Source organism: Cervus elaphus, chromosome 2 (genome assembly GCF_910594005.1).
Source record: "Cervus elaphus chromosome 2, mCerEla1.1, whole genome shotgun sequence".
Taxonomy (NCBI): Eukaryota; Metazoa; Chordata; class Mammalia; order Artiodactyla; family Cervidae; genus Cervus; species Cervus elaphus.
Genome location: NC_057816.1, coordinates 22,415,390 through 22,442,609, shown reverse-complemented (window position 1 = coordinate 22,442,609; position 27,220 = coordinate 22,415,390). Strand labels below are relative to the sequence as shown.

The 27,220-nt window shown below is 37.7% G+C and overlaps 2 protein-coding genes across 2 annotated transcripts; one reads left to right on the top strand and one right to left on the bottom strand.

Moving 5' to 3' along the window:
- The first annotated feature begins 7,351 nt into the window (after positions 1-7,351).
- LOC122704922 (olfactory receptor 8A1-like) lies at positions 7,352-8,272 on the top strand. The gene has a single exon (XM_043920035.1). The coding sequence runs from the start codon at positions 7,355-7,357 to the stop codon at positions 8,270-8,272; it is 918 nt and encodes a 305-aa protein (XP_043775970.1). The 5' UTR covers positions 7,352-7,354.
- A 9,031-nt stretch (positions 8,273-17,303) lies between these two features.
- On the bottom strand, positions 17,304-22,177 carry LOC122704915 (olfactory receptor 8B12-like). The gene is made up of 2 exons (XM_043920023.1): positions 19,120-22,177; positions 17,304-18,412 (listed from the first exon to the last, which is right to left on the bottom strand). Exon 2 carries the CDS (start codon positions 18,404-18,406, stop codon positions 17,465-17,467), a length of 942 nt encoding a protein of 313 aa, XP_043775958.1. The 5' UTR covers positions 18,407-18,412; positions 19,120-22,177; the 3' UTR covers positions 17,304-17,464.
- Between the last annotated feature and the right edge of the window lie 5,043 nt (positions 22,178-27,220).

Sequence of the window (27,220 nt, the reverse complement as noted above, 5' to 3'; positions counted from 1 at the left end):
GACCTTGTGACTAACATTACCCCTTGTTCCCTTGGTAACGGTGCTGTACATTTGGTTTCTGATCTCTATCATTCCCGAAAGAAGTTTCTTGTACTGCAGCCTATATATACTCATAAAAAAATCATTAAAGCACCTTTGCTCCATCAGAGCTTAGGTCCCCGGGTCTTTTTTGTTTCTCTCTCTCTCTCTTTCTCTCTTTCACTTTCTTATCGTCGACTCCGCACCACAAGATTCCGGTCCATTAAAGGACCCCAACAAGAAAATATATCTGAGATAGAGTAAGCACTAGGTATTATAAATAGTTAAAGAATATCTTTAATGTAGTCAAAATGTTAGAGAATACATACTTTAGGAATTTACTTTCTGAATGTATTTTTCATGTGTGTGTGTGTATGTGTGTGTGTGTGTGTGTGTATTGCTTTCATGCTTAGTTGCTAAGTCATGTCCAACTCTTTGGGGCTCCATAAACCATAACCTGGCAGGCTCCCCTGTTCATGGATTGCCCAGGCCAGAATACTGGAGTGAGTTGCCATTTCCTTTTTCAGGTGATTTTCCTGACCCAGGAATCGAATCCACATCTGCACTGGCAGGCGGATTCTTTACCAACGAGCCACCAGGGAAGCCAAAAATTGCTTACAGAGAAGCTTATCAGGTGATATTGAGAATAGCAGCAGAAACTGGGAGTAATTTAACTCACTCCAACAGCAGGTGAATTTAAGAGTGCTAAAATAATGTCTGAAGGGGGCGCATCATTCTGTGGATCTAGAATCTCAAATCTAATCACGTAGAACTCTTCTAAGGAACAAACAGCTATGTTGATAAGAAACAGATAACATCTTAACAGAAACCTATTTGGGAAAAGAGGGACAATTTAAAATCAAAAAGAAAAGAAAGACAATTCAAGAGAAATCTTTAACTTCAAAGCTAGACAAAAATGATCCAACATACACAGAAAAGAACAGAAACCCAGAAATATAATGAAAGCAAGGGAACAAAACAAATACTAAAATTTAGAGTTTATAAAACTTCTCATTAGGTTAAAAAATAATAAAGGACTGAAACTTGTTCTGAAAAGGAACACACCATGTCAAAGAATACTGACTCAGAATGAAAACCTGCCAACCAGACTCTAGCAAAATTATTGGGCATTAAGAAAAATGAAAAGATCTTTTGAGTGCCCAGACATGGGTAGCGTTAAGTATTGATTTACCTTTAAATAAAAGAAGGGTGGTCACCAGGGACTGGGCATGGGGGAAATGGGGAGATGTTGGTCAAGGGTACAAATTTCCAATTTGTACAGTTCCACAGAACTCAATAAGTCTGTGGAATATAATGTACAATATGGTGCCTATAGTTAACGCTACTGTATTGAATGCCTAAAATTTGCTAAGAGAGTATATTTTAAGTGTTCTTGGCTCACACAAAAAGGTAACTATGTGAGATGAGGGATATGTTTATTACTTTGATTGCAGTAATCATTTCACAATATGTATGTATGTCAAATCACATACTTATAAAAATCACATGTGCAACTGAGATATATGTAATTTTTATTTGTCAATCATATTGTAGTAAAGCTAAAAAATAGAAAATAAAAGCAAAGTAATCAAGGTTAATTACTAAAAACTAAATAAAATTTATTCCATTTCAATGAAAAAAAGCAGTTAACTAAAATTAAACAGGTTTTTTTTTTTTAAAAGTAAACTTAGGGAATTTGTGGAGAAATGTCAAATATAAAAGATATAAAATAAAGCTTTTTTATAATAAAGACTATAAGTACAGTTCATTGTACATGTAGGTGAAAAACTAATGGTGCATACCAAACCAGGATGGCAGTGACTAATGACAAAGGCAATGATATTGGTGAAAGTATGATGATATTCATGGTAATGACTGAAGTGGTCATGGTGAAGATAATGATAATGAAGCCAAAAATGTCCAGCTTCTAGCATTAGGTACCAGACTTACCAGGCAGGATAACTCTCCCAGTGGAAGAAAAATTAACACACCTGGGAGGTAACATAGTTTTCATAGAGCAAGTGGAAACACACACTAATTGTTCATTGAGGACCCAGTCTCTGGAGCAGGCATTCCAGGAGAGTGTCTACCTACACATAAAAATACCCAGTGCCCCAGTCTCTGTGACCCATTTCTATGACTGGTTGGTCCCATTAACTGAAAATAGATGTAAATCTTGTAGCTTTCTATTTTCTGATATTTATTTCTTGAGCACTGGAAAGCCAAGTACCTCTTAAGATTTCCAGGTAACAATGTTTCAGTTTTCCTCAACACGGATTTTCAGTTATGGTTTTAAGGCAGTTGTGTAAGATGAGAACAAGGTATCTTCCATGAATTCCTTTTTCTACTACAGACCTTTTATACACACTATTTTCAATCATATGTCTCCCTTCTCAGAACTTTTCCCCTCACTTGGAAAGGAAATATATTTGCCTTTATAATTCTGATTGCTTTCGTTAGCAGAAGTTCTTAGCTTCTGGCGAGCTGATAAAACTACTAGTAAGATTTTTAGCAACTAACAAGAAATTTAGGGGTCATTTATAAATTAGCTAGAAGATTACAGAAATAATATCACTGTTGCCCATGATTTTGTATTCAATAGAAAAGGTGTTTACATCAAAAGACAGGAATTAAAATCTTTACTTCATAACAATATTCTGTTTTCTGGAACTTTGATTGCTAGTACAGGGATGTTTGTGAATTTTCTGTTCTTTATCATTTTAGGAGATTCTGATTTGAGGGAAGAAGATATGTGAGATATGTTTTAAATCTGCTGTCATTATCTAGATGAAAATCACATATCTTTTTCAAAAATTGAAATACTGAATTTTGAAAAAATTCAAAATTCTGTTACTATTATTGAAAAGTTAAATACCTCACTGCCGATGATTTAAGGTATAAATTTTATTATAATGCAGATTTCCTTATCTTCAGTACCAAAATGAACAGAAGTGATATTCCTGTTGCTGAATAAGTCAGTCAGTGTCTTGTAATGCTACAGAACAAAGCAGGTTACAAACCAACATGTATAGTATGCTCACGTTGACTAAAAAATAAAAAACCTGTATATTAATGTACACATTTGTGAATACATATATGCATAGAAGAAGATCTAGTAGAACATACATAGCAATTTTAGATTTTCAGTTGATGGAATATGACAAATTGATTTTTGTCTGTGTGTTTACTTGTCTCCAATGCAGATATATTGCTTTTGTACTCTTAAAAAAAGTTTCTGGAGATATAGCAATAAGATCCTTCATTGGCCTTAATGTACTATTTTAAGTTTACCTAAAATATAAAAATAAAGTTTCACCATGGCTGATTCATGTCAATGTATGACAAAACCCACTACAATATTGTAAAGTAATTAGCCTCCAACTAATAAAAATAAATAAATAAAAAAATAAAGTTTCACAAAGAGACAAGTTATAGCCAGACAGCACAGTATGGTAAAGGCAAAACAGACTCATGGTTACAACTCCTGGGTTCTGGGTTCAGTTCTACTTGTCATAGCCATATGACTTTGGGTGAATTGTGTAATTTGAGTGTCAGTTTCCAAGAACAGGAGTTTGCTAATGATTCCAGAAAGGATCAGATAGTAACTACTTTAGGCTCTGCAGTCCATAAGATCTCTGTTGCTACTCCTCAACTTCTGCCATTCTATCAGGAAAGCAGTTTTGTGGCCTTTGTGTGCATGCTCAGTCACACCAAACTCTTTGCCACCCTATGGGCTCTAGCCCCCCAGGCTCCTCTGTCCGTGGGACTCTCCAGGCAAGAATGGGTTGCCAGGCTCTCCTCCAGGGCATCTTCCCAACCCAGGAATCGAACCTGCATCACCTGTGTCTCCTATATTACATGGGAATTCTTTACCATCTGGGCCATCAGGGAAGCCCCCTGTGACTTTTAAGGAAGGCTTAAAATCTCAACCTTCCAACCTCGGACTATCATAGTGCTGGAGGTCAATGATATGTTAGTAAAAAAATAAATAAGTCAGAGAAAAGTAGTTTGATTCTAATCTTGTCTCTTTGCTATCTAATACCTCAGTTCTTAGGATTTATAGTTTATCAAATGAGTAAAAGAAAATCTCAGCACTTAATTTTCAAATAGCTGATGATTTTCTAGATATCACTCTATAAATTATTTATAGTTTGTTTTGGTATGGGTAAATGGTGTATGTGATTTCAGCTTTACAAAGGTATGGCGGTTTTAGTGCCCAGAATAGGTTTTATTATGAATAGGTTTTTCCACATGTAACTAAAAGATTGTGTATTTTGCTGCTCCTATGCGGAGAGTTCCAAAAATGTCAGTTTGTGGGTATTTTCTCTGTCATTGCTAATCTTTCTACTAGTTCTGTCAATTAATTAAGAGTATTGCAGTCTCTAATGGTGGACCTGTATATTCTTTCTTTCTGTCAGTTTGGTTCATGTGTTTTGAAACACTGTTGATAAGTGAACTCGTTTAGAAGTCTCATGTCACCTTAATCAACTGGCTTCTTTATCATTCTGAAATGTCCTCCTTATTTCTAGTAATATTTCCTGCTTTGAGATCTACTTTGCTCGCTGCTGATATGGTCACTCTAGCTTTCTTTGCCTTGATATTTGCATGGTATATTTTTTTCTGTACTTATAATTTTAGCAATTAAAGTCTTTATGTTCAAAGTGGATTTCTTGGAAAACCATACAGTTGGGTTAGTGACATTTATTCACAGTGAAAATCTCTGCATTTTCCTTAGACTATTTAAACTATTTGTATTTAAATCAGTCATCAAAATGTTTGAGCTTAAATCTGCCATCTTGCAACTGCCCTTTATTCCACTTTTTCTTTTTCCTTCCCTTCTTTTAGACTGACAGTTTTGATGGTTATATTTTATCTCCATTATTAGCTTATTAGCTATAGATTTTTTATTATTTACTTGTTGTCCTACATTTTATAATATTCATTCTATCTGGATCTGTTCACCTGGAATGTGGCGTGGAATCACTGGTGCAATCATTGGGCTCACTATATATTTTTCCCTCCTCTCAGGAATCAGTTTGGTACTGCCTGTTGTCAGATGTCAGGAAATGATTGTTCACTGTGCCTTGTCTGGTTTTCTGGTTGTTTATGGTGTAAATACAATTCCAGTATGAGTTCACCCTTCATGGGTGGAAGTAAGAAGCCCACTCACTAATTTTTGAGTACTTTAAATATGTTGTGAAATTTTCAGACTAAAAAAATATATATCATTTTCACTCACCTGCTCACCCATAAATTGAAATAACAAAAACTAAGATATGGATAGTTTTAAGTGGTTATTTCATCCAATGACCAATTATATTTAGAATTTGGGAAACTTTAACTGGAGTCAGAGAGGTGATCTTCCAGGGGCTTTCATTTACCACTGACAATTTCTCAATAGAATCTACCAAATTACTTCCAGAAGTCAGTTTACCAGAAGAAAAGTACTCTATGCTCTTATAAATTATGTTTCCTTCAGTTTTTTTCTCATTGGGTGAAAAGGAAAATTGAAGAAAAGCCATAACAAGGAGATATGATACCCAGTGACAGGAACTGCTTCTCAAGACCAATTTTAAACTGCCTTTTTGACTTAGATGTACCAAGATTCCTTCCAGGGAGCCTCTTGGGCATCTGCATATAATGGCCATGGCTAAAAATCTTCTCTCCATTGATCATAGGTTGACTCCAAAAACAGAAAACCATGAGTAGTCATTTTGAAATCAACACAAGGAATAGAAAAATGATGAAGCAACAAGAGAGACTGGTTATTCTAGAGGATACATTTGGTATAAGGAAAGAAAGTGGCCACGGATCAGCTGGCCACTAAGGACAGCAGGATTTAGCAAAAATGGGGACAAGGGAAAATGTCCATGTACCACTGAAATTACTTTGCTCTTGATCTGCGAGGTGCACTGTATTCTATTTCTACTTCCATCGACTCCTAAGCATGATCCAACATGAATTTTTCCTGAGTCTTTCAATGCAAGGGAGAGCAGTCAATCTCAACCTCTTCCTCAGGAGCTTTATGTTACTCAGGATAAACTGCTTTCAGAGCCACAATTTCAAGCTACAAAACCACCTGGTTGCAATAAACAAAAAGTTAAAGAAAAAATCTTTACTGCCTTCAGGTGAACGTTGCCACCTGCCCACAAACAGAGGACTCAGTGTCTAGAAAATGCCAGTAGGTCAGAATGACTGTAAGTCAGAACCTGACATACTATTTTTTAAATCTCATCAGGTGACTTTTACGTGTAACCAAAACTAAAAATAACTATCCTAGGACCTCAGGTTCAATGAAAACTCAGATGCTTAATGAAACTTTATATTTGTGTAACAATTGAGTATTTGGAAAATATTTCATGCATATTATTCCATCACATTTTTTAATTTTGGAAATTGATATTGTAACTCCATTGAATTCTCAACTGTGGAAACTCATTTGTCACTCAGTGATTGAAAGGGCTCTAACTACCAGCCCACACTATCTCAGTGTAGGATAAGGTAACCACATGTTTTTATCTTATGGGCATTATTTTGAGATTACATAGATGCCAAAAGACTTTCTCTTTCTGGAGTAACATTCAACTGTAAACCTAGAAATAAAACACGAGAAACAGGAGGGTGTTAAAATTTCTAGGGGTGGCCGTTTTATCCCCACCTTCATATTCTTCAAGCCATGTAAAAATTATCTGAACCCTAGAAAATATTAGGAGTAAGTAGTGTTAGTCACTCAGTCATGTCTAACAGTGTGCAACCCCATGGACTGTAGCCCACCAGGCTCCTCTGTCCATTGGATTCTCCAGGCAAGAATACTGGAGTGGGTTGCCATTCTCTTCACCAGGGAGTCTTTCTGACCCAAGGATGGAACTTGCGTCTCCTTCACTGCAGGCAGATTCTTTACCATCTGAGCCACCAGGGAAGAAGGAGTGAAGGTATAAACAACTAGGAAAATGTGAGTTCAAGATCACTCACTGAGGAACAGAAGCTGATACCTTGCCTTACCAGAAAGTCTCCTACACAGTCATTCCTCAGGATCTGCAGGAGCTGCTTTGCCATGCTCAACATTCTTATAAGTTTGGGGGAGAGCGGATACATGTATATGTATGGCCCCTTTGCTGTCCTCCTAAAACTATCACAGCATTGTTAATTGACTATACTTCAATATAACATTTAAAAACTTTTTAAATGACACAATACAATGAAGACAGCCTTTCGAGTCCTGGATGCTGTTGATTGAATCCTCAGATGTGTATCCAACTGGTACCAAGGGCTGACTCTATACAGCCTTTCACAGGCTCTTCTTTCTTATCTCCACAGGGCCCCCAAACAGAGGAGAATGGCTGCAGAAAATCACTCCACAGTGACAGAGTTCATTCTTGGAGGTTTAACAAGTCGACCAGAGCTCCAGCTCCCCCTCTTCTTCCTCTTCCTTGGGATCTACTCTGTCACCATGGTAGGGAACCTGGGCATGATAACTCTGATTTGTCTGAATGCTCAGCTTCACACCCCCATGTACTATTTCCTCAGTAATCTGTCCTTCGTGGATCTCTGCTACTCCTCTGTCATCACCCCTAAGATGCTGGCAAACTTTGTGTCAGAGAAGAACATCATCTCCTATGCAGGGTGCATGTCCCAGCTCTACTTCTTCCTGGTGTTTGTCATTGCTGAGTGTTACATGCTGACAGTGATGGCCTATGACCGCTATGTTGCCATCTGCAGACCTTTGCTTTACAACATCATCATGTCTCAAGGAGTCTGCTCCCTGCTGGTGGCTGGGGTCTATGCCATAGGATTCATTGGTTCAACCATAGAGACCGGCCTCATGTTGAAACTATCCTATTGTGATTTCCTTATCAGTCATTACTTCTGTGACATCCTCCCCGTCATGAAGCTCTCTTGCTCTAGCACCTATGACATTGAGATGACAACTTTCTGTTTGGCTGGATTCAACATCGTAGTCACCAGCTTAACAGTCCTTGTTTCCTATGCCTTCATCCTCTCCAGCATTCTCCATATTGCCTCCACAGAGGGACGATCCAAAGCCTTCAGCACGTGCAGCTCCCATCTTGCAGCTGTGGGATTATTTTATGGGTCTGCATCCTTCATGTACTTGAAACCCTCCACGGCCAGTTCCCTGGCCCAGGAGAACGTGGTCTCCGTGTTCTACACCACAGTGATCCCCATGCTGAACCCCCTGATCTACAGCTTGAGAAATAAGGAGGTACAGGCTGCCATCCAGAAAACTCTGAGGTGAAAACACTTTGAATGCAAATGTCATTATTCCTCAGGTTGGGAGTGGAATAGAAATATAGGGGAGTAATCCTCTAAAATTCACACACACATGAATGGAGACCAACCACTTCTCAACATGACTGATTGAATTTTTTCCATCTTTCCTTTCTCCCTTTCACATCTCTCATGTCTCTTGTGTCTGCTTGCTGGTTTTGAGTTCACGTTTTCTTCCTTTAGTGATAGTTTGGTTTTTGTTTTTGTTTTTTCTTTTACTTGTCCTTGGCCCTCTGACAAATATGTATCCATCTTGACTGGAACATAACATAAATTAGAACTTTCAGCAATGAGTTTAAGAGGGTTGGTCATTGATTTATCCTCTTCTATAAAGAATATGTTATCCAAACTAATACTAATTTAAACTTGTAGTACACATGACAAATGGAGAGGAATTTGAAAGTCACCAAGAAGTAGCAAATGGTCTTTCTCAACCAGATTTCTCCATTTTCTCTCTTATTACGCTGTTACTGTCTACTTATTACTGCCAAGGTTATTAAAATATTCCTTCATTCAATTAATGCCATAATCACCATCATAAGCAAAGTATCATCATCACCATATCTAACACTTTTGGATCTAGTCAATTGTTTGAGTGTTTTGCTAAATTATCTCATTTACTCAGATGAGGAAACTTAGCTTTAGAGAGGCTAAATAACTTTCTCCAGATGACACAGTTGGTAAACAATTAACACTGATATTCAAACCCACAACTCATCATTCCCCCCGCCCCCCGACCCCTTCTCTTGGCCAAAGGTCTCTCTATGCAGCCTATCAGTCTTGGCATAATCATAACCTCTCAGTTTCAAACTTTTCCTGACAATACCTTTTTTGCCATTATTTTCCCACATCTTCCAAACAACCAAGGAATATTTGACATTCCTGCAGTCTTTTCTCCTTCCTCAAAAACTGACATTCTGTGATACCAGTCAACCTGACTCAGTAAATCCAATCAGCATTAGATAAAATGTCTTCCACCATTTAATCAAAGCAATATCAAGGATTCATGTTAAAGAACTAATTCTCTTGCACAGCAAAATATTTGTGGGCATTCTTTTAATTGTAATTCATAATTACTTTAAAATAATAGTAAAATGGTAATTAGTTTTTTGTCATTTTATTTTAGGTGCAATACCTCAGTCCTCACTCAGACATGGAAAAATGAATAATTCTGAGTTTCTCTGAGATTTAACACTCTGAGATTTAAATGCTCATAGTAATTTTTTTGTGCTTTGTTTAATAGAGTTTCTATATTAGGTGCACAGAAAAACTGAGCAAATGATACAGAGATTTCCCATATACTCTCTGACCCCATGCATGCACAGCTTCTTCCTTTAACAACATCCTCCATGAGAGCAGTATATTTGTTACAATAGATGAACACACATTGGCACATCATTATCATCCAAAGACCATAGTTTACATTAGGGTTCACTCTTGGTGTTGTACATTGTGAGTTTGGACAACTATGTAATGACATATAGTCGCTATATGTATGAACAGTATATAGTGGTCATTACTATAGTTTCACTATTCTAAAAACTCTCTTGTGCTCTACCTGTTCATGCCTCCCTCTCACCGAATCCATGACAACCTTTGATCTCTTTACTGTTTCCTTGGTTCCTTGGTTTTGCCTCCTCCAGATTGCTGTAGATTTGACTTGTATCACTTTGTACTATGCATTTAAGTTTCCTCCGTGTCTTTTTATGACTTGATAGCTTATTTCTTTTGAGCACTGAGTAATATTTTATTGCCTGGATATACCACAGTTTATTTTCCATTTACCAACTGAAGGACATCTTGATTGTTTCCAAGTTTTGACAATTAAGAACACAGCATGAGGAGATAATTGTGCAGACATAGGTTTCAGCTCCTTTGGTTAAATACCAAAGAGCACAGTTTTTAGATTGTGTGATAAGAGTATGTTTAGTTTGATAAGAAACTGCCAAACTGTCTTCCAAAGTGACTGTGCCATTTTCCATTCTCATCAGCAGTGGATGAATTCATGTTACTCTGCATCCTTACCAGCACATTCTAATAGGTGTGTAGTAGTATCTCACTCTCATTTCAACTTGCATTTCCTGGTGACAAATGATGTGGAGTATCTTTTCATATGCTTGTTTGCCATCTGTATATCTTCTGTGTTAGGTGTCTCCTAAAGTCTTTGGCCCATTTTTTAATCAGGTTGTTTCTTTATTTTCCATATTTTTGTTGAAATGTATTTGACATATAACATTGTGTGAATTTAAAGTGTACACATGTTAGTCTGATATATTTTTATATGATTGCCATTATAGCAATAATTAACACCTCTCTCAAGGAAGCCTGGCGTGCTACAGTCCATTGGGTCACAGTCAGACACCACTGAGTGACTGAACAATAACAGCAATACATTAGATAGTTATCAGTTCATTTTAGTGGTTTAAATGATTGAGTTTTAGTCTCTTAGCAAGTTTGAGGACTGTAATACAATATTGTTGCCTATTTTCACTGTGTTGTACATCAGATCTCTAGGACTGACTTACTACTTATTGCAAGTTTGTGCCTTAAACATCTGTCTTATATCCCTACCCACCACCCCCCAAGTAACCACCATTTTACTTCTACAAGTTTGATGTTTTCAGATTCCATCTGTAAGTGATATGCAGTATTTGTTTTTCTTTGGCTGACTTACATTATTTAGCATCATATACTCAAAGTTCATCCAATCTTTGTATTAAATATTTTAGATAACAGCTCTTTATCAGATATATCTTTTGCAAATATTTTCATGTAAACTATAGCCTGTCTTTTCATCCTCTTGACAATGTCCTTCTGTAGAGTAGAAATTTTTAATTTTATTGCAGTCCAGCTTCTCAATTCCTTGTTTTATAAATCATTCTTTTCATCTTGTACCTAAAAAGTCAGTGCCACACCCAAGGTCACCTAGATTTTTCCAGTTACCTTCTAGGAATTTTACAGTTTTTTATTTTACATTTAAGCTTGGGATATTTTAAGTTAGTTTTTGTAAGCAATGTAAACTCTTGTGTGATTCATTTTCTTACATGTTGTACAGAACCATTCTTTAATAACACTATCTTGGCTCAATTGTTTGTTTGTTTGTTTTTCTTTACAAAGGTCAATTGTCAATGATCAGTTGTCTATATTCATGTGTGTCTATTTCTAGGATCTCTATTCCATTGATTTCTTTGTCTAACCTGCCTACTATACACGATTACTATCACTTTAGATCAATAGTAAGTCATGATATTGAGTAGTGTCTGTCCTCCAACTTTTAATTCAGTTCTACTTCTTCAGTGTGAGTTGGAAATTCTGAGTCTTTTGTCTCTCTGTATAAAATTTGTAATCAGGTTGTCATTATCCACAAAATAACCTACTGGGACTTTGACTGGAATTGTATAGAATCTATAGATCAAGTTCAGAAGAAGTGAAATCATGAAAATATTGAGTCTTCAGGTTCACACACATGGAGTAACTCCATTAATTTTGTTATTCTTTCAGTTATTTCATCAGCATTTTGTAGTCTTCCTCATAAAGATTTTGCACATATCTTGTTAGATTTATTCTGAAGCATTTCATTTTGTGGGGTGCTAATGTAAATGGATGGCATCACCGACTCGATGGACATGAGTTTGAGTAAACTCTGGAAGTTGGTGATGGACAGGGAGGCCTGGCGTGCTTCGATTCATGGGGTCGTGAAGAGTCGGACATGACTGAGTGACTGAACTGAACTGAACTTAATGTAAATGGGATTGTGTTTGTAACTTTAAATTTCACATGGTCTTTGCTGATGCAAGAAAGCAACTGAATTTTCTATGTTGACTTACATCCTTCCACCTTGTTATAATCACTTTTGGTTTCAGGAGTTTTCTTGATGATTCTTTTAGATTTTCTGCATGACAATTATGCCATCTATAAACAAAGACAGTTTTATTTCTCTCTTCCTGATCTATATACATTTTATTTCCTTTCCTTGTCTTACTGATTACCGAGGGCCAATACTATATTGAAAAGCAGTCATGCGAGTGACATCCTTGCCCTGCTCCTAATCTTAGTGGGGAAGCTTCAAGTTTTTCATCATTAAGTATGATGTTAACTTTAGGTTTTGTGTAGGTTTTCTTTTTCAAGCAGAGAAAGTTCCTCTTTACTGTTTAGTTTACAGAGAGGTTTTATCATGCATGAGTTTTGGACTTTATCAAATGCCTTTTCTGCACCCATTGGTGTGATCATGTGATTTTTCTTCCTTAAACCATTTATCGGTTGAGTTACATCAACTGATTTTTAAATGTTGAAACAATCTTGCATAACTGGAAAAAATACCACCTACCTGCCTTAGTCAAGGTGTATAATTTTTTTATATATTGTTAGATTCTATTTGCTGATATTTTGTTGAAGATTTTTGCATCTGTGTTTATGAGAGAGATTAGTCTATAGTTTTTGTTAGTTTCTCTTATATACTGTCTTTGTCTACTTTTAGATGTAAGGTAATGTTGACATTATAGAATGTTCTTAGAAGTAATTCCTCTGGTTATATCATCCAAGAGAAATTTTACAAAATGCATATTATTTCTTTTTAAAATATTTGCTAGAATTCGCCACTGAACATATGTAAACCTGGACAGGATGGCTAGAGTGGGCTGGTCCTAAGGTGCTTAGTTGCTCAGTCATCTCCAACTCCCTATGACCTCATGGACTGCAGCCTGCCAGGCTCCTCTGTCTATGAGATTCTCTAGGCAAGAATACTAGAGTGGGTAGCCATTTCCTTTTCTAGGGGATCTTCCCAACCCTGGGATTGAACTCAGGTCTCTGGCATTGCAGGCAGATTCTTTACAGTCTGAGCCACCAGGGAAGCTGCCAGAATGGACTGGAGTAGGGTATTTCCTTTTCTCTACACGGAAGGCTAAACCCAGCTGGAGCGTTCCCCTGTGGCCTGCCAGGCCTGCAAGGAAAACTCTTGTATCGCTTATGCTCTGGTTCAAAAGATCACACATAGATATTTGCTTGGAGCATGACTCCTCAGCTTCAAGGATCTATTCAGGCCTGTATTATGAGTCCATTCTCCCAGCAGCAGACACAACTATACTGTGGATGTGTTCACTCCAAGGGGAGATCAGGCAGAAACTGTATGCAGGGGATGAGGACGAGAACTGGGCACGTGGACTGGAGGTGTTTATGCTGTGTATGTGTCACCCCCTCACATTTTAAAAGAAGTGGAAATGAGGAGCAGCAAGAGTAAGCTGTGGCCCATGGGCAGGTGCCTAGAATAGGGTGGCTGTCCCTGAGCAACTGCCTTTTGGCTTGGGACTTCAAAGTCTCCTAGGATTCTAATCAGGCCTTCCAAGGTTGTTGAAGTAGTTTGTCCAGGTAGGAAATGAGAACATAATTTATTTAACACCATATTAGGTTTATTTTTTATTTACTTTTTATTGTGGTTAAAAAATACACACATAACATAAAATTTACTACCTTCACTATTTTAAGTGCATAGTTCAGTTTAGCAGTATACTGTTGTGAAAAAGATCTCTGGAAATTTTTCATCTTGTGAGCTTGAAACTCTATTCCCATTATACAACAATTCTCCTTTTCTTCCTCCCTGCAGCCCCTGGTAACCACCGTTCTACTTCTCTTCCTATGAATTTGACTATTTCAAATAGCTTATATAAGTGGAATCGTACAATATTTGCCCTTTTGTGGCTGGCTTATTTCACTTAGCATAATATTCTCAAGTTCTTCCTTATTGTAGCATTATGGCAGGATTTCCTTACTTTTAAAAGATGAATGTTTATTTTGTTGTGTGTATGCATCAAATTTTGTTATTCATTCATCATTGATGCACATATGGGTTGCTCCCAACTCTTGGCTGTTGCGCATACAGCTGCATGAATGTTGGTATGCAAATCCTACTTTCAACTCTCTTAGATACATTGCAGAAGTCGGATACTGGATCCTATTGTACTTCTATTCTTTATTTTTTTAGGAACCTCCATACTGTTTTCCATAGTGGTTACTCCATTTTACAGACTCACCAGTAGCACACAAGGGTTCCAATTTTTCTGTATCTTCACTAACACTTGCTGTTTTCTGGATTCTTTTCTAACAGTAGCCATCATAATAAGTGTGAGGTTATACCTCATTGTGACTTACTTTCAACTTACATTGTCTGGTGTTTAGTAATATTGAGCAGTTTTTCAGTTGCTTGTTGACCATTTATATGTTATTTTTTGAAAAATATCTATTCAAGTCTATCTTAGTTCATTGCAGTTACTATAGCAAAATACAATAGCTTGGAAGCAACCTAAATCCCCTTCAAAAGAGGAATAGATAAAGAAGATGTGGTACATATACACAATGGAATATTATTCAGCCATAAAAAGGAATGAAATTGGGTCATTTGAGAAGACGTAGATGGACCTATGAACTGTCACACAGAGTGAAGTAAATCAGAAAGAGAAAAACAAATATCATACGTTAAAGCACATGTGGAATCTAGAAAAATGGTACAGGTGATCATAGTTGCAAAGCAGAAGTGAAGACACAGATGTAGAAAATGACATATTGATACCAAGGAGGAAGGTGGCGATGGGAGGAATTGAGAGATTGGAAACGTCACATATACACGATCAATGCTCTGTGTAAATACATAACAAAGGAGAACTGATTGTGTAGTACAGGGATCTCAGTGCTCTGTGGTGACCTAGATGGGAGGAAAATCTTAAGAGGAGGACGATATACGTATATGTATAGCTGATTCACTTTGCTGTACAATAGAAACTAACACAACATTGGAAAGCAAGTATACTACAATAAAAATTAATTATAAAACTAAATAAAATAGATAGCCAACAAGAAACTACTATATAGCACAGGGAACTCTCCTCAATGCTCTGTAACAGTCTAAACAGATAAAGAATTTGAAAAAGAATAGATAGATGTGTACATGTTACTGAGTCACTTTGCTCTACACCTGAAATTAACACAACACTGTTAATCATCTCTACTCCAATATAAAATTAAAATTAAAAATTAAACTGATTTTCTATTAATACAAAAAGTAAAATAAAATAAAATCTTTGTGTAATAATTACACAACTGAGATTATATTAAAGTCACTAAATCGGAAAAAAAAACTACTCCACATGTGTTTGCTGTGAGAATCAGTTAGAAGCAGTAGCAATTGCCTAAGAGAGGCTCTTCTCAAGACAGAAGCATGAGAGGCCAAGTCCCACCTGGCAAACACATCCCTTGCTCACGCATCCCTTGAACCTGCTTACAGCACATCTGCTAATATCTGATTGACCAAAATGGCTCACGTGTCCTAGCTGACCATCAGTGAGGCACAGAAATATATGCTACCTAAAATGAAACCATGGCAAGATATAGCTCCATAATACTACTAACTGAGTGACAGAGTTCTGACCAATAATGCAAACTTCCACACTGAAGCATAGTCATCCCTCAGCACCTGCAGAAGATTGGTCTCAGGACCCACCTTGGATAACAAAGTCTGCAAGTGCTCAGGTCCCATAATCAGTGTTTCAGCATTGTCAGTTTTATAACTTCACCACCTTTGATCTGTGTCAACTAAATGGCAAACTCCATCACTCATCCAAAGTGGCTTTTTCCCAAAAGAGACTCTTTCCAAAGAAAAACTCACAGGACAGTGACTCCTCAGCTCTTAACGTGTTGGCACTTTTCCAAAAAACCTTCCTTTATCACTAATAAGTCATTGAGATCAAAGTGTTCTGATGCATTCTGGACACCTTTGCTCAATGTTGTAGATTCATAAACCAGTCTAGAGGAAGACTCTATTTCCCACACATGCCTGCATGAAAAGATCAGTGTAATCTATAGTGCTTTAAAATTCTGTGGAAATGGCCTCTTCTAATAATCAGATACTTTTAGTACTATCTTGATAAGTAACTAGATCCCCAAATTATTTACTTCTTCATTAGAACTTACACTTAGCTGAGTATCTTGAGCCACAGTTTCCCATCAGAGCTAAAACACCCAAAATAATCCTGAGGAAAGAATTATGAAATCTGACTCTCTTAGTCTTGAAATGATGTCTGAAACTTTCCACTCAGCATCTTTCTTCCCCCCCCCCTTTTTTTTTATTTATTTATATTAGTTGGAGGCTAATTACTTTACAATATTGTAGTGGTTTTTGCCATACATTGATATGAATCAGTCATGGATTTACATGTGTTCCCCATTCTGAAATCCCCTCCCACCTCCCTCCCCATCCCATTCCTCTGGGTCATCCTAGTGCACCAGCCCTGAGCACTTGCCTCATGCATCTAACCTGGACTGGCGATCTGTTTCACAATTGATAATATACATGTTTCAATGCTATTCTCTCAGATCATCCCACCCTTGCCTTCTCCCACAGAGTCCAAAAGTCTGTTCTATACATCTGTGTCTTTCTGTCTTGCATATAGGGTTATTGTTACTATCTTGCATCTTTCTAACCCTTAAACCTACAGAAGTTCATAATCACTAGGCCAGTTCCTGCAGCTGCCATGCATAACCAGGAATTACCATGCTTCACCTAGTATCTCAGACTTACATACTTGCCACCCCCACACCACAATTTTAACATAGCTCTACTGTCATTGGTCAAAATGCAATATTCAAAAATGACATGTTGTGAAGTAAAGTAAATTACTACAAGCAGAATCAGACTTTAATATGCTGATATATCTTACTTAAAAATGAAATCTGCAAGGGCAGCAACAAAATGAAGCAAGAAAGCATAGCATAAAGGAAAACAAAGTAAATTAGAATTCAAGGGACTTGATTCCAGTCCCAACTGTGGCACCAGTTAGCTGTATGGGCCTGGAAAACATATATAATATTTCCAAGTCTCCAACATCTGCTATTGAGGAGATTAGGTTAAATTATGTATAAATTATAGATTTAATGGGTTACATATAACTTAACCCATTCAAAATTAAATTATCAATGCTTGTAGAAAATTTTCATAAAATAGTCTTGGAACACTAAAGGTGGGTTAAGGGACATGGAAAATAGGTCTGTACTAAACATTGATCTAAATGTAAGGACTTAAAGTTCTCTTTCTATACAAAAGGGAAAAAACTGGAATTTGCATTCTTCATTGAAAACACTGATAAACAAAGCATTGTATCTTTTTCTTCAAATATTACTCCTTTCTCAAGAAATTAATTTTCCCCAAGGTTTTCCTCAGGGCAACTTTGACATCCCTGTTCCTCAAACTATATATCAGTGGATTTAACATGGGCACCACAATGGTGTAGAACAGGGAGGACACTTTCCCTTGGTCAAGGGGCAAAACAGAAGGTGGTTTGAGATACACAAAAGCCCCAGAACCAAAGAAAAGGAAAACCACAATTATGTGGGAGCTGCATGTACTGAAAGCTTTGGACCTGCCCTCAGTGGAGTGAATGCGGAGAATGCTGGAGAGGATTAGAGCATAAGAGATGGAGATGGTGACAATGGGCATTCCAATGTCAATAGCCACACATATGAAGACCACCAGCTCATGCACATAAGACCTATTGCAAGCTAGCTCAAGGATAGGAGGGATATCACACATGAAATGATTGATGAGGTTGTCAGCACAGAAGATCAGGCTTGCTATGCTTCCTGTGTGGGCCATGGCCCCTGAAAACCCCATCACATACACACCCAACAAAAGGAGTAAGCAGACCTTAGGAGACATGGTGACTGTGTACACCAGTGGCTTACAGATGGCAACATAGCGGTCATACGCCATCGCTGACAGGACGAAGGACTCAGAGATGACAAAGAAGCAGAAGAAACACAGTTGAGTCAAACACCCTGCATGCAAGATGGTGTTCTTCTTTGAGACAAAACTCATCAGCATTTTGGGAGTGATGGTAGTGGAGTAACAGAAGTCTATGAAGGAGAGGTTGAAGAGGAAGAAGTACATGGGGGTGTGCAGGCGAGAGTTCAACCCAATCAGCGTTATCAAGCCCAGGTTCCCCACTACGGTGACCATGTAGAAACCTAGAAACAGGAAGAAGAGGGGGATCTGGAGTTCTGGCTGGTCTGTTAAGCCTGTGAGGATGAATTCTGTCACCGAAGAGTTCTCAGCTGCCATTCTCCCCTGGGGAAAAGGTGGTCCATAGGGAAAAGAAAAGAGAACCACTTAGAAACAAGACCACCAACCTCCCAGTACCCACTGTCCATTCCTGAGAATGGAACCCACAGAGATATTTGAGCTTTAGTGTGGAAGGAAGGTTTTTACTGTTTGCTATGGATCTACCTTCATAACCCTAGTGTCTTTAACTTCCAGAGAACAATAAAGAGGCTAGACTAGGCCTCCAGAGTGAGAACTGGCACTATTTGAGAAAGCAAAAAGCAGAAAACTCATTCAAAAATAAGAGATATCTTTTAGGTCTTTAAGTCAGTCCATTTTCTGTGTTCCCTCTCTCCTGCCTCTGTTTTGGTTGCTGACACTTGGGGACTTTCCCCAGAATGAATCCTGACTAGCAGAAGGTGCTCTGACTTCTCAGAGCTCCCACCTCTGGGTCACCGGTATCACATCAAGAAAGTGAGGTGACATTTCTTCCAAAATCTCCTAACTCTAATGGCCTTAGGTTTAATGATAATGTTTTTAAGCTAGCACATATTAAGTGGTTACTTATGTGTACTAAGAGCTATGTGACTATATTTTTATCCCCATTGTGTAGATGAGACAACTGTTAAGTAACTCATCCAAGTCCCAAAACTGCAGAGTAGCAGCCAGAAGGTGAATGTGGGCAGTCTGACTCTCCTGGTTTGCACTGGAAGCCACCACATTACATGACTGACCAGAGCAAGGCACACGCTCCCCTTCCTTTAGTGTAGGACTCTAATGCTGTACTTCAGCGTCTCTTGTCCACAGTGGTCCTGGGAAGAAAGTGATCACATCAGTAGAAGAGGACAGCTTTGAGTTCAGAACTCTCTCCTCCCAGTCTGGTCCCGAGAATCATAACTTCTCATTTATCTTGTATCTCTTTCTGCCTTGAAGAACTTGATTTCCAATTACTGACTTCCCAAAAGACCCTCCAGCTACAAGGGAGAATATAGTGCCTTTTCCTGACTAGTGGATAACAGGAGAATAGGCAGTTTTATTAGGATTGTAGATCTCACTGACTTGATTATTCAGAAACTCCCTCAAGATCATTTTTTGAGAGATTATTTTCCCAGGGGAAGACATGTTTGCTTATACCCTTGACATTGCTTAATTTGACTTCTAGAGACAGTTTCTTTCAACAAACACAGATCTGGTACAATTAAGAGAAAAATCATTGTGATAAAAATGACTGTCATCACCATTTCTTGAATATCCAATACTGTGCATAACACAAATCCTTTACACTGAGTTCTGGCTGCCAAGATCGAAAACACCATATATTATTTATTTCTCACAACACTGATATTCATTTTAAAGGTAAGTTGCTCACAGAGACAGTGTGTTTCAGAGCCCACATGCCTGGGTCTATCTAACTCCAGTTATTTATTTTGTAATCACTAGTCTAAACTTCCTTCTGGTGAGAGCTGCTGAAATCCATAAAGCAGTGTCCCTGCCTTCTCAAATCTGGCAATCTGTTGGAAAGTAACAAATATGCAATGACTTTTAATAAAAACAAGAAGTGTATCAAGGAAAGATTAACCCCGAGGGCTATTTATACTTTTAAAATTTAGGGTAGGACACTCAGTAATGTATTCATATTCCAATTCATTCCAAGAAGAACTTCACTGCATCTAGTTTTAACAAGGAAATTTTTGTGATTCCCAACCCTTATCCTCTCATGAGGTGTAGGTTTAATGGTAAAAAAGAATCTCTATCAGGTAACTGCTTTCAACTTCTGCCAGGAGCAGCCTTTCTCTGAATTAAAACTCCCTTTGGCTGTCCCTGCCTTCCACCCACTTTACATCAAGTGCTCCTCACTATTGCCTTTCCAGCTTCTCAGGCTCACAGACTGAATCCTGGTAGATAAGAGTCCCAGTGCAGTGATACATCCAAATTTGTTCTTCCTCTTTGGTTTGCTTCTGTCTTTGTCTTCTCCTTCCCAAAACAAACTTCTGCCTTGTCAAAAATTGTTTATCCTTTGTCTTGATCTTTCAATCTTTTCTTACTTTCTTTAATATCAAGCCTACATACTCAGAATTTTGACCTGAAAAGACTCAGGAAATTACTAAATCCAGTGTTTCACAAACATGGCTAAGCACCACAATTTCCTAAAGTGTTTATTAAAAAAGAAACTCTGAGACAAGTGAGGGAAATTAACAGATATAAACTTCCAGTTGCAAAATAAATGAGTCATGGGTACAAAATGTACAGTCTGGGGAATATAGACGATAACTATAGTATCTTTGTATGGTGACATGTTGTAGTTTGACTTACTGTGGTGATCACTTTGAAACATACAGAAATATCAAATCACCATATGGTGTAACAGGAGCTAACATAGCTTTGTAGGTCAGTTACACTTCCAAAACCAACAAATTCATAGAAAAAAAGATCAGATTTATGGTCACTAGAGTCAGGGACTGGGGCAAGGAGTTGGGGTAGAGTTGGATGAAGACAGTCAAAAGGTACAAAGTTCCAATTATAAGATGAATAAGTAGTAGGAATATAATGTACAGTATGATAAAATTAACACAGCTGAATGTTATGTATGAAAGTTGAAAGTAAATTCTGAGTGCTCATCACAAAAACTTTTTTTTCCTATTTCTTTAAAGTCATATCTATATGAGATGATAATTATCTGTAAGTGATGATAAGTTATCACTAAACTTATTGTAATAATCATTTCATAATATAAGTCAAATAAATATGCTGTATACCTTAAATATATACAATGCTGTATGTTAGTTATAGCTCAATAAAACTAAAAGAAGGAAAGAGGAAAAATTCTGGGCTCCACCCACATCCTCTGAATCAGCATGTCTGTGGGTATAAATGGCAGCCATATTTTTAAACCTCCTCTAGTGGTTCCAATGCCAGAAACTTGCATATCCACAGAACTGATACTTATCCACATCTTAGAGGTACAGAGAAGATACAAGAGAGTAAAGCCAGTTGCCCAGAGTCACAGATCTAGTTCACATCTCCAGGTTTCCGGCCTCTCCTGGCCCATGTTTCCATATGACCTCCAGCTTGGCAGGCACACAAAGAACAAACTATTAGGAAGTAAGCAATCAGACTTCTGATTTCAAGTATAACAGAATAGCTACTATTACACTTACCCTGTGACCGTAAGCAACTATCAGACTGGAAATAATATAAAGCAACTATCTGCAAGCTTTGGGAAGCAGACAACACAGAGATGAAATTCTCGAGCAAAGGCAAGAATGTCAGATGACTGACACATTCATCCTAACTTTCTCCCTACTGACAATTTCCAAACAGAGCATAGTGAAGGGGAACCCAAGCAAATGACAACAGTCTCTATGAGTAGAATAGATAAAGATCAAAGCTCAAGGATGCTAAGATAGCTGAAATTTGTGGGGCGAAGTATGGAGAGGAAGAAGCCAAAGATAAAGACCTTCAGGCATTTGCATACCAGGAATTAGGATGACGTCTGAAACTGATACCTTCGAAGTAAGAACTAGTCTTCAGACTAAGGGCAAAACTGAACTGGATCCATCTTAGCAAAGTCTGAATTCAGATCTCAACAGGATCAAGGTGATCTAGTAAATTACCAGCATCCAAGGACAAACTCCAACATTCTGTAGAGAAGAATAACATAATCCACAGTCTCTACAGTATATTCATGATGTCCATCATCATAAAATGAAAAATTACTATAAATACAAAGAAACAGGAAATTATAATCTATTATCAAGAAATAAAAATAGAGCTGTCATATGATCCCAGAAATCCTACTCCTGGGCATATATCCAGAGAAAACCGTAATTTGAAAAGATACGTGCACCTTAATGTTCATTGTAACACTATTTACAATAGCCAGGACATAGAGGAAACCTAAATGTCCATCAACAGAGGAATGGATAAAGAAGATTTGGTATATACAAACAATGGAATATTACTCAGCCAGAAAAAGAATGAAATAATGCCATTTGCAGCAACATGGATGGACTTAGAGATTGTTGTACTGAGTAAAATACACCAGACAGAGAATTATAAATATCATATGATGCTTTTTATGCATGGAATCTTAAAAAATGGTAAAATGAACTTATTTACAAAGCAGAAAAAAAGTCACAGATGTAGAAAACAAGCTTCTGGTTACTGGAAGGAAGCGGGATGGGGGGAAATAAACTGAGAGATTGGGATTGACATGTATGCACACTACTACATATAAAATAGATAACTAATAAGGACCTGCTGTATAGCACGGGGAACAATGCTCAACACTCCGTAATGACCTATATGGGAAAAGAATCTAAAAAAGACTGTTACACATATACATATTATTTCCTTTGCTGTACACCTGAATCTAACACAACATTATAAATCAACTATACTACAATAAAATTTTAAAAGAAACAGGAAATATGACTCATACTCAAGAAGAAAAAATATTCAGTAAAATCAGATCCACATATGACCTGAACATTGCTATTAGCAAAGATTTTAAAGTAACTTCTGTAATTATTTAGTATTTAAACTTAGTTGAAAGAAATACAAAATTGACTAACAGACGGCAAATTCCAACAGATCTATTAAAACAGTAAAAATACAGGAAATTTTCCCCAAAAATTCAAAACTGAAAAATACAGTATTGGAAATAAAGAATTCATTAGGTTGACTTAATAGCAGGCTCAGCACAGCCTTCTTTTCTTATACAAAGAAAAGAGAAAAAGTCTAAAAGCAATCACGATAGAAGGGACATTGCTTTCAAAGGAGCAAAAAATATAACTGACCTGTTACTTAAAAACAAAAGTCAAAGAACACTGAAGTTACATCTTTAAGGCTGAAAGAGAAAAATCAGTTTCATATTCTATATGTGGTAGAATATTCTTCAAAATAAAAAAGACAGAGAAAATTTCAAACAAATTAAAGGTGAAATAATTTGTCCCCAGTAAGGTCTACACTACCACAAAAAAAAAAAAAAAAAAATGAGGGACAGGAGGGATCAGTTCAGTTCAGTCATTCAGTTGTGTCCGACTCTTTGCAACCCCATGGACCGCAGCACTCCAGGCCTCCCTGTCCATCACCAAATCCCGGAGTTTACTCAAACTCATGTCCTTTGAGACGGTGATTCCATGCAATCATCTCATCCTCTGTCGTCCCCTTCTTCTCTCGCCTTCAGTCTTTCCCAGCATCAGGGTCTTTTCAAATGAGTCAGCTCTTCACATAGTGTGACCAAAGTATTGGAGTTTCAGCTTCAACATCAGTCCTTCCAATGAACACCCAGGACTGATCTCCTTTAGAATGGACTGGTTGGATCTCCTTGCAGTCCAAGGGACTCTCAAGAGTCTTCTCCACCACAGTTCAAAAGCATCAATTCTTTGGCACTCAGCTTTCTTTATAGTCCAACTCTCACATCCATACATGACTACTGGAAAAAACATAGCCTTGACTAGATGGACCTTTGTTGGCAAAGTAATGTCTCTGCTTTTTAATATGCTGTCTAGGTTGGTCATAACTTTTCTTCCAAGGAGTAAGTGTCTTTTTATTTCATGGCTGCAGTCACCATCTGCAGTGATTTTGGAGCCCCCAAAAATAAAGTCTGACACTGTTTTCACTGTTTCTCCTTCTATTTGCCATGAAGTGATGGGACCAGATGCCATGATCTTTGTTTTCTGAATGTTGAGTTTAAGCCAACTTTTTCATTCTCCTCTTTTCCTCTGGGTCTTCCCAGTGTAAAGTGAAAGAGGAGAGTGAAAAAGTTGGCTTAAACTCAACATCCTCTTTCACTTTCATCAAGAGGCTTTTTAGTTCTTCTTCACTTTATGCCATAAGGGTGATGTCATCTGCATATCTGAGGTGATTGACATTTCTCCCAGCAATCTTGATTTCAGCTTGTGCTTCATCCAGCCTAGCATTTCTCATGATGTAATCTGCATATAAGTTAAATAAGCAGGGTGACAATATACAGCCTTGCTGCTGCTGCTGCTGCTGCTAAGTTGCTTCAGTCATGTCTGACTCTGTGCGACCCCATAGATGGCAGCCCACCAGGCTCCTCTGTCCCTGAGATTCTCCAGACAAGAGTACTGGAGTGGGTTGTCATTTCCTCGTCCAATGCATGAAAGTGAAAAGTGAAAGTGAAGTCGTTCAGTCATGTCCGACTCTTTGCGACCCCATGGACTGCAGCCCACCAGGCTCCTCTGTCCATGGGATTTTCCAGGCAAGAGTACTGGAGTGGGGTGCCATTGCCTTCTCTATACAGCCTTGACATACTCCTTTTCCTATTTGGAACCAGTCTGTTGTTCCATGTCCAGTTCTCTTTTGCTTCCTGACCTGCATACAGGTTTCTCAAGAGGCAGGTCAGGTGGTCTGGTATGCCCATCCCTTTCAGAATTTTCCACAGTTTATTGTGATCGACACAGTCAAAGGCTTTGGCATAGTCAATAAAGAAGAAATAGATGTTTTTCTGGAACTCTCTTGCTTTTTCAATGATCCAGCAGATGTTGGCAATTTGATCTCTGGTTCCTCTGCCTTTTCTGAAACCAGCTTGAACATCTGGAAGTTCACAGTTGAAGCCTGGCTTGGAGAATTTTGAACATTACTTTGCTAGCATGTGAGATGAGTGCAATTGTGCGGTAGTTTGAGCATTCTTTGGCATTGCCTTTCTTAGGGATTGGAATGAAAACTGACCTTTTCCAGTCCTGTGGCCTGGAAAATTTGCTGGCATATTGAGTGCAGCACTTTCATAGCATCATCTTTTAGGATTTGAAATAGCTCAACTGGAATTCCATCACCTCCACTAGCTTCATTTGTAGTGATGTTTCCTAAGGCCCACTTGACTTCACATTCCAGGATGTCTGGCTCTAGTGAGTGATCACACACACCATTGTGATTATCTGGGTCATGAAGATCTTTCTTGTACAGTGTTCTGTGTATTCTTGCCACCTCTTCTTAATATCTTCTGCTTCTTTTAGGTCCATACAATTTCTGTCCTTTATTGAGCCCATCTTTGCATGAAATGTTCCTTGGTATCTCTAATTTTCTTGGTATCTCTAATTTCTCTAGTCTTTCCCATTCTATTGTTTTCCTCTATTTCTTTGCACTGATCACTGAGGAAGGCTTTCTTATCTCTCCTTGACAGGAGAGATACATGGCTCCAAATGAAGGATCAGATCTGCAGGAAGGAATGGAGAGCACCGAAAATGATAAATGTGTGGGTACATATAGAAGGCTATTTTTTAAATTTATTTGAATATTTTGAGGAGTCAAATTACTTCTGCTTATGTATAAGGTTGGTTGATTTTTTTTTTCACAGAGTTGCTAAGGCAACTCAGTGTGAAAAGAAAGTTCTCAGTGAATGATTCCGAAACACCTAGATGTTAATACACAAAGAAAATTGATCCTTGACTGTTGTCTCACAGGACAAATTAATCTGAAAAAGTATACCAGGAAGGTACAAAGAAGAGTTTAGAAAGCTAGGCCTAAACATAATTATTAGCCAATGAGTAACCTCTAGCAGTCTTTGAATAAGAGAATGGCATTCACTGATTCATTCAACAAATATTAATTGAGAAACTACATGTTTGGCACTGTTCTAGAAACTGCAGATAAAGCACAAAAGTCATTGAGCTTTTACTCTAGTAAGGGGAAGACCGACAATAAATAAAAGAAAGAAGTAACTTATGTAATACTTTAGAAGGTAATAGGAGCTATAAAATACAAAGCAAGGGATGTGGGTTGTAAGTTTAAAGAGGATGGTAGATTAGTTGAAGGTTACATTTGAGCAAAGACTTAAAAGACTATGGGGTGCTCTTAAAACATCAGCTATTCTAATGGACCAATGCATTATTGTCCTGTGCTTCAGATGAATAGACTTCACCCTTAGCCCTGGCTCTAATGTAGAAAGTTCTGTACATAGTGACAAGTTCAAGAGACCAGAAGACATTTATGAGTTTTTATAAAAAATCACAAGTCACACACTGAACATCACTGTTCACACACATTTCTGGTCTTTAAACAACCAATACCAGCTCTTCAAATTCCCTTTTCAAATCAGTTCACAGAAAGAGATCTTATACACTCCTTTGTATATAGACTAACTGGGTTTGTGCATGGTCACCTACACTCAAAATTATTTCGTAGATCATTCATGATATTTTTAGCAAAGGGGAAAAAACTATTTCGAGAAACTCAAGCCCCAGTGAGGGCTTCCCTGGTGACTCAGATGGTAAAGAATCCACTTGCCAAGCAGGAGATGTGGGTTCAGTCTCTGGGTCAGAAAGATCCCCTGGAGAAGGAAATGGCTATCCACTCCAGTATTCTTACCTGGAAAATCCCATGGACAGAGGAGCCTGGCGGGCTACAGTTCATAACTACAGTTCATAGTCGCAAAGAGTTGGACATGACTTAGTGACTCACAAACAAACAATTCCTCAAAGCTCTTCAAAACAAATTCTTAAGCGTTAGATTTCAGGAATATGTGTACTATTTCATAAAGAAAATCTGCTTGTACAATACTATAAAATCTAGAATTTCCCAAGGATGAATGAGAAATCAAGATTGTGAGGTAGACTGAAATATTTAAAAAGGGATTAATCAGGAAAAACTAAGGTGATCAAGCCCAAGGTGTGTGGTTTAATATGTTGGAGCAGGGAGATGATTTTAAACATAATAAAGACATACCCATGGACAAGGAAAAATGTTTCTAAAAACAAGAGTATTAGACAAATAGAAAAAAAATTGAATAGACTGTCTGTAATTTACAGACCCTTACTGAAAAGAAAAGTCACACACTTTCTCTTTAAAGTGTTCCAGAATTTTACAAAGCCT